Here is a 12500-nt window from a genome sequence, read left to right as displayed (position 1 = left end):
ATAAAGTGTTTATCTGGCCACTGCGGCTCGCAGGAAGCAGAATGGAGCTTTTTATAGCGTTCCACACAAATCAGCTGAGTCACACGCGCTCACTCTTTACTCTTTTCTGTCAGCTTTAAACGGACCTTGGCTTATTATTATTCATATTTTTATTCATACACTAATGCAAATTGCACCGTTTATGATGCGCTGATGGTATTTTCCTTAGGATTCAACAATACCAATATCAGAATATCAGCTGCTACTGATCCAGTACTGACCTGATACTGAGCCGATACTGAATTGGTACTGATCTGGGACTGATTCGGTACTGATCTGATACTGACCTGATACTGATCCTGCTCTGATCTGATACTGATCTGATACTGATCTGATACTGACCTGATACTGATCCTGCACTGATCTGATACTGATCTGATACTGACCTGATACTGATCCTGCACTGATCTGATACTGATCTGATACTGATCTGATACTGACCTGATACTGATCCTGCACTGATCTGATACTGATCTGATACTGACCTGACACTGACCTGATACTGATCCTGCACTGATCTGATACTGATCCAGTACTGACCTAATACCGATTTGATACTGACCTGATACTGATCCAGTACTGATCTGATACTGACCTGACACTGACCTGATACTGATCCTGCACTGGTCTGATACTGACCTGATACTGACCTGATACTGATCCAGTACTGATCTGATACTGATCTAATACCGATTTGATACTGACCTGATACTGATCCAGTACTGATCTGATACTGACCTGATACTGATCCTGCACTGATCTGATACTGATGTAATACCGATTTGATACTGACCTGATACTGATCCAGTACTGATCTGATACTGACCTAATATTGATCTGATATTGATCTGATATTGATCTGATACTAATCCAGTACTGATCTGATACTGACCTAATATTGATCTGATACTGATCCAGATGTGATACTGACCTGATACTGATCCAGTACTGATCTGATACTGATCTAATACCGATTTGATACTGACCTGATACTGATCCAGTACTGATCTGATACTGACCTGATACTGACCTGATACTGATCCAGTACTGATCTGATACTGATCTAATACCGATTTGATACTGACCTGATACTGATCCAGTACTGATCTGATACTGATCTAATACCGATTTGATACTGACCTGATACTGATCCAGTACTGATCTGATACTGACCTAATATTGATCTGATACTGATCCTGATGTGATACTGACCTGATACTGATCCTGCACTGATCTGATCCTGACCTAACACTGATTTGATACTGACCTGATACTGATCCAGTACTGATCCGATACTGACATGATACTGACCTGATATAGATCCGGTACTGACTTAATGTTGATCCGATACTGATCCGGTACTGATCTAATATTGATCCGATACTGATCCAGTACTAGTTTACTACTGACCTGATACTGATTTGATACTGATCCTGTACTGATCTGATACTGACATGATACTGACCTGATACTGATCCGGTACTGATCTAATATTGATCCGATACTGATCCAGTACTGGTCCACTACTGACTTGATACTGATTTGATACTGATCCTGTACTGATCTGATACTGACATGATACTGACCTGATACTGATCCGGTAGTGACTAATGTTGATCCGATACTGATCTGGTACTGATCTAATGTTGATCCGATACTGATCTGGTACTGATCTAATGTTGATCCGATACTGATCTGGTACTGATCTAATATTGATCTGATACTGATCCGGTACTGATCTAATGTTGATCCGATACTGATCTGGTACTGATCTAATATTGATCCGATACTTTTCCGGTACTGATCCGCTACTGACCTGACATTGGAAACATTACAGGGCGTCATGGCGATGAGCTTCATGTACGTAACTTGGCTGTCAAATTGTTTTTATTATATTTTTTAATTACTCAAAACCTTGAATGAATTCTATAAGTCTGTGAGCCCCTTACAGAATGGAGTGTTGTGCTGTTCTAGGAAAATCATCAGTGACGGGGTGGTGTGATGAAGCGGACTTACTGTTACCACCCCAAGGTTGTTTATCATTAACTAAAGAGCGGCACATCGTACCTTTCAACCGTTCATGGTTACAATTAATTCATTAAGTTACTGAAAAAACGAAGACTTTAAGACACATTTGGTGATGATTATCTTCTCGCCTTCTGCTCCTAACAGTCGTGCCTCGGCTGTTCCTGGCCAACATCGCAAGGGGTTTTGTGTGAGGAAATGGGAGAGTAAACGCAATTAGAACAGCCGGCTATTTGATCTCTGTGCTCGGATTTGGGCAGGCAGCCATCGTGGCACCCCGAGTACAGGGTACTGGATCGGTACCGGGTACCGATCCAGCCCCTCACAGAGAGACAGAGAGATTGATTAAACAGTGATGTGTAAGACAGGCCCAGGCAGATCCACATTCCTTAACAAGCTAACCATACAGCATCAGAGGGGATGGGGTGAGAGAGAGAGAGAGAGAGAGAGAGGGAGAGAGAGAGAGAGCAGGTGAAACAGCTGGCCCTCCGAGTCCTGCCGCACACGTTTGCCCTTGCACGGTTATGAGCGTGATGGTCGCCACGGCAACAGGCACGCCTCCATGGTAACACATCGTGGCGGAGACAGGTGCAGTTGCATCACGAGGCTATTTGTTGCCTGGCAAAAGGACAGGCCATTAGCGCGGGAGAGAAATACGCCATCGCCCTGGCAACACGCGACTCTCCATGGCAACGGCACACGGCTTCCAGCCTATTTTTGGGAGGTTTTTTTTTTTTTTTTCTTCTTCTTTCTGTACCTGCCTTTGTCCATCTACACGAAGAGGCACACACGCGTGAATTATCCGAGATGACAACTGGAGGTCCAGTAGCTGGAGGAGATTCATTTTAAATGGAAGTTTGTGGATTGAAAAAGCAGAAAGAAAGAAGAAAAAAAAAAGAAAGAGAAGAAAAGCAGTGAGACAGAGCTGTGTGTTTCACATAACTGTCCTCTCTGTCCTCTGGCAAGAAAAACACCAAAAGCTGAAAGAAATAAACCAAGTAAACCTTGTGACTGTGCGTGTGTGTGTGTGTGTGTGTGTGTGTGTGTGTGTGAGCTTTCACACGCGGTCCATACTGTGACCCTCTCCTCTTCTCTTCACTTCCATTTCATCTCCTCGTCTTCTTCTCCTTTTCCATTCCCTCACCCTTTCCTCTCACGTCCCCGTTCTTCTCATCTCCGGTCTTTTCTCTACTTTCTTATTTCCTCTCCCCCCCCCCCCTCTCTGTTCTCTCCTTCTTCTCCTCATCTCTCCTCCTTTTTCCACTCTCTCGTCATGTCTCCCCCCTTCGCCAGTCCTTTCTCTTCTTTCTAATTTTTCCATTCTATTCTCTCCTCGCGTTTTTTCCCCCCCTTCTCTCCTCCTCTCTTCTCCCGTTTTCCTCGTCTTCCTAGTCCGAGGACGCGGCTCCTACCTCAGCGCTCTGGCATCTGCAGACCGATCACATCGCTCAGCCCCGATCACATTTCACGCTGCTGTAAACGCTGAAAAGAAATTTTAAAAAAAGAAAAAAAATGGTAAAAATGCATTTGGTTTCATAGCCGTGGAATCAATAGGGATTCCTGTGTTTAGCATTGACAGAATGAAACTGTGGATCGGTTGTTTCCTTTGATAAACCCGTTGCTTGTGTGTGATATTATTCCTTCTCCGGGGCACATTAGAGAGAGAGGAGAAGTGTAACGGCTCTTTTGTGGGCGCTGAATGCGAGCGAGTAGAAGCGTGTCTCTGTAGATTTATTGTTCTTTGGGGCTTTTTTGTTCTTTTGGAAGTTTGTCAACAGCCAGCGCATGGAAAATACTCCAGCTGGTTTCAGGAAGCCGAGACGCAAGCTGCTTTCTTTTAGGTGTTCCTTAAAGTTCTGGAGACTTCTTGAAGAAAAGAAAAGAAAAGTCCACTCTGTATGACTTACAGATTTATTTTGTAATCGCGTTTTTGTTTTGTTTTTTTTCCCCCCCCTGACATGTTGAACTAATTTCACGTCGGTTAGCGGTTCCCTACATCACCCACAATGCACTAGGGTTCATCCATGGCTTCATGTCGATGCAGCGGCGCTTTAGTCTGACTCGCTGTCTGATCTGTGCACCCGGCTCGGACGGGTCGGCTTCCGGAGCTTCCGTACGAACACGCTGCGCTGTAGTGTACGTCGCCGCGTTGCATTCTGGGGACGTCGAGTCCAACGTCTGCTCCACTACTTCAACGCTCTCCTATTAAACCCCGTTGTTCCTGCACTACGGATGTCTCTCAGTGGCACACCAGAGCGACCTCACACGACCTCTAACATCTCACAGGGATAATGGAATATACAGCAAAAAATATTCCAAAATAAACATCATGTGTAGAGGATTCAGTCACGGAACGGTCAGACATGCCCAAATGACGTCAGGCGTCCGTCACGGTAAGGTGTTTCTCGTCCTAGCGTTCTTTCCCACCGTCAAGAGTTTAAAGCCGAGCCTTGAAAGCACCGCTGGATGAGTTCTCGAGTTTGGTCATTTCCTCCTGTAAGATTCTGGTCTGGAATTCCTTCCAGTAATTGTGCGGCGTGTCCACAGCGCCTCCGGCCTCCGGACCGGCTCCATTGTGAGCGGAAGAGAAAGCGACTGTAACTCGGGATAAAAGTGAGAAGAAGTGAAAAGGATGGAGGTGGGGGGGGGACGGGGGGGGTGGAGTAGCACCAATTAGACTGAAGATTAGTTAAAGAGGATTGTGATTGCAGGCGTAAAGAGAGAGAGAGGAGCAGGCAGTGGGATTCGGGACAGGATTATGGAATGAAGCAAGAGCTTTTTTGTTTGGAAATGAATTCCTCGGTCCTGCTCGAGTAAGGAGACGGCTTCGGAGCTGTTCGCATTAACGGATTCGACGCACAGAGCGGCGAGAGTTAAAAATAGCCGGGGCGTCGACCCAGAACTCGGCGAGACTCCTGCCAGTGGCACATGTGGTTCAGATGAAAAAGCTGAAACCCAGTGTAGAAGAATGCATGCTCCTCTGGAGTCCATAACATTTTTTAAAAAAACTCTCCCCTCGTACGGGCGTGGCTCCCGTTCTGGTTCTTACTGTTATTTTAGTTATTTCAGCGTGGACCCGGAGCAGACTCGGATGGCGCGGGGCGGCTAGAAACCACGTTTTTGATTGCGTCTCGCGTCCATAAAAACAATAGCTCCGTTATATCCCAGAGCCCAGACGCGGATTCCATTACCGGCCGTTTCATTGTTCTCCCCTCTAAATGTGTAAAAATTTTACTGTCGAAAAACAAAACAAAACAAAAAAATAAACCCCAACAACCCAAGCGCCAAATAATTGCAGCGCCTATTCGCTTTTATGATGTTCCTTACATGGAGAAAGAGCCAGAGCAATAAAAGACTGTTTAATTTTTTTTTTTTTTTTTTTTTTGTCCTTGCAGCTGATTAAAAAAAAAAGAAAAAAAAGAAAAAGAAATGGCGGGTCGTCTATCATGAGGCATGCGGTGTCCATGGCAACGCATACCGTAGATGTAACCTGATACGAAGCATATGTGCCGCTCTTGGGGTACAAACAGCGGTTGGAACTTCGAGCTGTGTGTGTGTGTGCGTGTGTGTGAGACACACAGAGAGAGAGAGAGAGAGAGAGAGAGAGTCCGAGTCAGTGTCCAAGAGAGTGCACGAGCTTTTGAAATGAAAAAAAAAAAACCCCGCTATACACATATCCTCATTTCATCTAATAAATAATAAAGCACTAATGACGCTAGGACAAGAAGCGAAGAGTCGTTGAATGTTAAAGTTGACCTGAGATGTTTTAGTTGCTAGGCGACCGGTATGCTAATGAAGTTGTCCGTCTTAAGCCGAGATTGGTTTTAATCACTCTCGGCAGGAAAAGGAAAGAAAAAAAAGAGAGAGAAAGACGAGAAATCAGAACCCGGCGTTCTGACGAAGTGTAATTACAGTATCGGTAAAGAAGCAGAGAGCCTCCGTTACCCCTCAGTAAACGATCAGGAAGTGGCGGGTCAGATCAGGAAGACGGGCGGCGTGGTAAAAGGGCCCGTTTAGATTTGGAGTCAGGAAGTGAGAGCAGACTGACACGAGGCGTTTAAATGCACCGTGTAGACAAACACACTCAAAGCCAAGCTCCTCTGCTTCCTCTGTTTGCTCTAATTCTCAATTAACTAATATACTCTAAGAAGATTAAGAAGGAGAACAGAGCAGAGCCGACGCCGAGAGGAGCGTTATCTGCTCCGGCTGCTTCAGCCGGGAATGAGATATCAACAGAGAGAGAGAGAGAGAGAGAGAGAGAGAGAGAGAGAGATCTCAGAAGCAGGAAGTCAGAACTGGGAATTATATCATTTTCGACCTCTGTTCATTCAAGCTATAAAGTGGGGCTTAGCCTGCTAGCTTGTTAGCTCCAAGCTAGCGGGCTAACTGTGATGAGTGATGTATATTTTCCTCCTCAGAACAGTGAAGTGTAGGGTCAGTGCTACAGATTTAACAAGTTAATATGTCTGAATGTTCACTGATCTAAAGCTAATACCTGTATATACCGTTCAACTCATTTAAAATAAATAAGTTCTACTTTGGGCGCGTCTCAATCTGCTCCCTAGGTGGTGAATCAGTATATGGTGTACACGAGTTCGGGCACTGGTAAGGACCCTCCCTGGCTCACTTCACATCGGGCTGCTGATGACTCGATTCCCGGAGACATAGTAGACTACGTGCTCGCGTTGTAAAAGCTCAACACTGGCGTTTATCAACAGCAGGCAGGACCGATATCTTTCCGACATTGTATATCATGTCAATCATTGTACCTCATGCAGGATCGTACGCTAGCTAGTGGATTTTGACGCGTAAAAGTCGTCAGACTCGAACAAACCGTATATAGGACGTCAAATAAAGTCAAAAATCGCTAGCGTGAGTAATCGTTTGGGAGCCGCAAGAACGCTAACAAGCTACGTACGTCTGTAGACGAAGTCGGCGAGAGTTCGTCCGCCATTTCGTTCCGAGCTGAGAGGCTTCAGAAAACATGACGTCATTTCCGTTAAGGGAACATAGCGAGCGTCGAGGCTTCCTGGTTATTGCGGTGCATCGTGGGGTTTTTTTTTTAGGGAGCGAACGTTCCATTCGATGCGATTGAGACGGAGCTTAAAATGGCCGCCTCGCTGATCAGCGTCCCGGATACTGGACTGCGGAGCCGATCGAGACCGCACCCTTCGTTTACTTCGCGTCAATTAGACGTCACTTGATGAGACCGTCCCGACTTGGGTGTTTTTTCCTGCTCCGAGATCGGAAATTCCACGTTACGAGTGAGTGATGTCATTTCCTGCTGGAGTCACAAACTGGGAATCGGGTTCAGAGTCAGCAAATAAAGCTGGGGAGGTGGAGAGGAACCGTTGATCAAATCTCATCTGAAAACCTTTCTCTTTTCTCTCCTCTCACACATTCCGAAAAGCGACTTTTGCGTGGTAGAAAGGAGTTTTATATATTTATATATTTATATATTTGCATATATCGAACACATGAACGCATAAATAAACCAGCTTTACAGCTGTGCTCATTTTTGAGAAATGAGCTAAAATATAAGCAATAAAAAAAAAAAAAATCTTAATATACTCAATCGCACAAAAGTTTGCACCCCCTCTCTATTTTACAGATTATATGCAAAAACCATTCAACATATTAATAACTGAAATGCCTGTAAATCCCGCAACAGCATAACGTTTCAAAACACGTCAAGAGGAATTATTTATTTATTTATTTATTTATCATTGACGCGAGCTTACAGACACGATCTGAAAAGGTCGGTGTGTGATATCTTCAGAAAGCTTTCGAGTGGCTCGCATTTTATTTATTATTTCGTTTTCATCGTCGATATCGTCATTTCTCTTACTGCCGATGATGACGGAACATCCGTCCAACCCGACACACTCCGTGTCTTTTTTTTATTACATTTTTTTTATTTCCCCTCAAACATTCGCACTCTTCTCTCCAAAGCGTCTCCGCTTTGCGTGATTCTATTTTGTGGGTCAGAGAAATCAGAGCAGCCCAAAGGAAATGGCCTGACACTAATGGCTTCCTCTTTCACACAAATTCATCTCACTTTTTTTTTTCTTCACCTCGTCACGTTCTTCCCTTCTTGTTTTTCTAAAATCGATTTTAAAAAACAAATCAGCTTTCTGATTTGCTGCGCATGGGTCCTGTGAAACCTTCATGTGGCATCTGTTTGTCAGGTCACGAGAAAGTAACACTACCGCTAACGTTTCACGTATAAACATGGGCAGAGGGGGGAGGAGGAGGGAGGAGTTCCCATGGCAACGGGTCACGACCACCATCTCGCGAGACTCGACACCCGAGAACGAGAACAACTCTTCACGTGAATTCCTGTCAGAGGGATTTCAGTGACTCGGATGTTTATTAAAAATAGATTTTATTAATTTTTTTTTATTCTGTTATATTTTATAAGAAAACATTGAGAAATATTCTTTGAAGTAGACTAAGCAGCACTCAGTAGAAAATTTAAAATCCTACTTTTACATTGTCAGAATATTCACTTTTATAATAATAATAATATTATAGTAAAAATATAAAATAATAATATAATAATATAATAATAATAATAATATATACTATAATAACAATGTCACGATATAATAATAACAATAATAATAATAATAATAATAATAATAATAATAATAATAATATACGATAGTAATAATACTAGAAATTATAATAATAATAATGATAATAATATATAATATAATAATAATGATGATGATAATAATAATAATATAATAGTAATAATAATAATGATGATGATGATAATAATATATAATATAATGGTGATGATGATGATGATGATAATAACAATAATAATAATAATAATAATAATAACAATAATAATAATAATAATATACAATAGTAATACTAATAGAAATTATAATAATAATAATGATAATAATATATGATATAATAATAATGATTATGATAATAATAATAATAATAATAATGATAATAATAATAATGATAATAATATATAATATAATAATAATAATGATGATGATGATAATAATATATAATATAATAATGGTGATGATGATGATAATAATAATAATAATAATAATAATAATAATGATGATGATGATAATAATGATAATAATATATAATAATAATGATGATGATGATAATAATATATAATATAATAATGGCGATGATGATGATGATGATAATAATAATAATAATAATAATAATAATAATAATAATAATAATAGTAATAATACATTTCCAGAGCAAATCAGTTATAAAAGTGACTTTCTCAAAAGTTTGTGGACATCTGCTGTGCTTGTTGAACATTTCGTTTCAGATGTATTCCCACTGTTGCCGTTATAATGCGCTCGACTCTTCTGCGAAGGCTTTACAGTAGATTTTGGGGCGTGGCTCCATTTTGGATTTGTGTTCGTTCAGCTACGAGAGCGTTAGCGAGGTTGAGGTCAGGCGCTGATGTTGGGATGGCGAGGAGGCTCCGGTTCGTCCCGAAGGTGTTCAGTGAGGTTGAGGTCGGGGTTCTGTGCAGGACGCTCCAGTTCTTCTACCTTCTTCCGACCTGAACACACCACGTCTTCCTGGAGCTCGCTCCGTGCACGTTGTGTCATCCTGGAACAGGTTTGGGCTTCTTCGTTCCTGTGAAGGGTACGAAGACGTTCTGTACAGTTGTATGATTCAAACTTTGGGGAAAAGACCCACATGAGGGTGTTTTGGTCGGGGGTGCGCATCATTTTGGCTATATAGTGTACGTCACGTGTGAGGCGGGATCTGACCACTTTTGCCTGTAGTGTAGATGAAACCTAATCATAGCAACAGCTCAAAATCTTTTTCCTGACTGCAAAGAAAGTATCTTCAACGGAGGCATTAATCCCGCTGACCTCGTTTCTGTCTGAGGGAGGAAAATAAATCAGTGCTTTTCATCAGTCAGTTTCTCTCGGCGACTAGCTCCCAACTCAAAACCCAGAACCGTTTCACTTCCACACGTCGAACGTGCTCAGCGTCTGCCTCGCGTCAGCGTCGTGTTACTTCGCCGCGAGAGGGGCGGAGTCGGGCGTCCTGGACGTGGCGTCGGTTCCTGTACAGCAGCGTGACCGGTGCGGGGTGTAATTCAGTGTGAAGAGCGTCCCACTGCGCTGCGGCTTCACACACTCCTGAAGCCCAACACGCACATCGGCAGCCTTGTCATTTCAGCCCGTAAAAGCAATGATTAACGCCGCTAAGGGTCCATTTTCCAAATATAATATAATAACTAGCTCGCGCCGTGATGATGTGATGATGATGTCTAAACACTGCGTATCGCTTTTCAGGGTGAAGTGTGGCTTTCTTAATGATGTGCTGCTAAAGCCGGGGCTGTGCTGTGCCAGACATGTACACCCCCCACACACACACACACACACACACACACACACACACACACACACACACACAAATCAATGTTATGATTCTTATCTGTTCTGTTTTTCTCTCTTCAGCCTGTCCAGTCCTCCAATTTGGCCAGGGAATCACTTCTACCGAAAAAATAAAGGAGTCCTCCTACCAGGTACTGATCCCCTCTCTCTCTCTCTCTCTCTCTCTCTCTCTCTCTCTCGCTCTCTCTCTCTCTGTCTGACTCGGTCTGTTTCTCTCTCTCTCTCTCCTCTTTTTTCTCTGTTTCTTTCATTTTCTCTGTCTGTTTCTCACTTTTTCTGTCAGTCTCTCAAGCTGTCTATATGACTGTCTGTTTATCTGTCTCTCTCTCTCTCTCTGTCTGACTCGCTATCTGTCTGTCTGTCTCTCTTTCCCTTTCCGCCTATGTCTCTCCTTCTTTTCCTCTGTCTGTTTCTAAGGTCTGTGTGTCTGCCTTTATGTCTCTCATTCTCTCTGTGTGTGTGTGTCTCTCTCTTTTTTTTTCTCTCTGTCAGTTTCTCGATCTGTCTATCTGTCCGTCTCTCTCTCACCTTAGTCCCGTCTGTGTCTCGTTGTCTGTCCGGCCGACTGTCTTTCTTTTTCTCCGTATATCTGTCTCTCTCTGTCTGGTTTTCTTTTCTCTCTCACATTCTGCCCGTCTCTCTCCCTCTCTACCCGTCTGTCTCGCTCTGCTTCTGTCTGTCTGTCTGTCTGTCTCTCATGCGCTCTCAGTCTCTCTCTTCTCTCACCTACTCTAAATCTGTGTCTCTCTTCCTGTTTACGCTTCCCTTCGTTCTATGTCTCTCTCTCTCTCTCTTTCTCTCTCTCTCGAAATTGTCAAATCTGATTTCCTTCTCTCAGCCTGAAATGCAGAATCTCAGTTTATTAGCATGCTCTTTAGACAAGGTTTTCCCGAAACAAAAGTCACACACACACACACACACAAATGTATGAGAGGAATTAGTGCATTGTGTGTATTTCGTGTTTGTTCTGGTTTTAAAAAGAAGCTCCTCCGGATCAGAATCGATTATTCCAGTGCCGTTGTTAGGATTCTCCCAGTCGCCCCTCCGTCCTCCGCTATCAATCCAGTGGAATTCCTCCTCTCTGTTCATTCAGAGGGGGATTATGGGTAAATCATCACTGTGCAGTTGTTGTGAGGACAGATGATGGGTGTTCAGGGCTGTGAAGCGGAAGCCGAGCACCCCGAAGCCGAGAGTCCACCGACGAACCCCCGCTCTACGTCGACGTCTACGTCCACGCACGTCCCGCGTGTTTTCTTCCTTTTCCATGACACTAATTTGCCAATGATTACAAATCCATCCCTTTATCGTTACACTCGAAGCTGTCGGAAATACGTCTCAGCCGCAGCGGTCATGAAGCCGTATCTTTCTCGTGCGCGTTTCACAGAAAGGAAAGTCTCACCAAGCGTCCGTATGACCCGTCTTACTTTTTGTTTTATTGTTCCGATGCATCGTCGACCGCCGCTCTACGGAAATCATCAGCTTCGCTCCGAGTGAAAAGTGTTCTCGCGTGCTCGTTTTACACGTGACCCTACAGGAAGCGTCTCTCTTTTAGAGAATGCCGCCGCCGTGCTTTTTTTTTTCATTCGTTTTTTTTTTTAAACCTCTCGACCAATGAGGTCGCAAGAAAGAAAAACAAAGATGGAGGATAAAGTGCTGGTGAAAAATGAGCCTTGATAGGGAGTGAATGTGAGGAGACGTAGAAAATATTTAATTGTACGTATATATATATATATATATATATATGCGTGATGTGACGTCTCACGTCAACCGTGACAGTCACGTGATCCGAGCAGTTACGCCGATCTTTATTTCCTCCGCATTACGCATAACCATAAATCTAATCTAAATAGAAAGCCAGCCGATACGAGCTACAGCTGAGAGCGTTTTTAAGCGTCGTTGTTTTTGTTTGTTTGTTCGTTTGTTTGTTTTTTACAGTTCTTTTACTGAGAGTGAACGCGTGAAAGCAGGGGCTCTCGGTCTCGTCTCCGAATCGCGTTTCATTCCCAACACTGCCGGGTTTGTTTTTTG

The 12500-nt window shown here is 43.2% G+C and overlaps 1 protein-coding gene across 7 annotated transcripts in view; it reads left to right on the top strand.

Moving 5' to 3' along the window:
- foxn3 (forkhead box N3) overlaps positions 1 to 12500 on the top strand; it is an 82485-nt gene that overhangs the window by 42368 nt on the left and 27617 nt on the right. For all 7 annotated transcript variants that reach the window (XR_008397061.1, XM_047157480.2, XM_017476180.3 and 4 more), the window contains one exon: positions 10536 to 10603. Coding sequence is in view for 6 of the 7 variants with exons in the window: in XM_047157480.2 (XP_047013436.1) it covers positions 10536 to 10603 (68 nt within the window). In the remaining variant the exon portion in view is untranslated. The remainder of the gene's footprint in view (positions 1 to 10535; positions 10604 to 12500) is intronic.

Source organism: Ictalurus punctatus, chromosome 9 (assembly GCF_001660625.3).
Source record: "Ictalurus punctatus breed USDA103 chromosome 9, Coco_2.0, whole genome shotgun sequence".
Lineage (NCBI taxonomy): Eukaryota > Metazoa > Chordata > Actinopteri > Siluriformes > Ictaluridae > Ictalurus > Ictalurus punctatus.
Note: the sequence above shows the minus strand (reverse complement) of the source record. Positions and strands in the feature narration are given on the sequence as shown.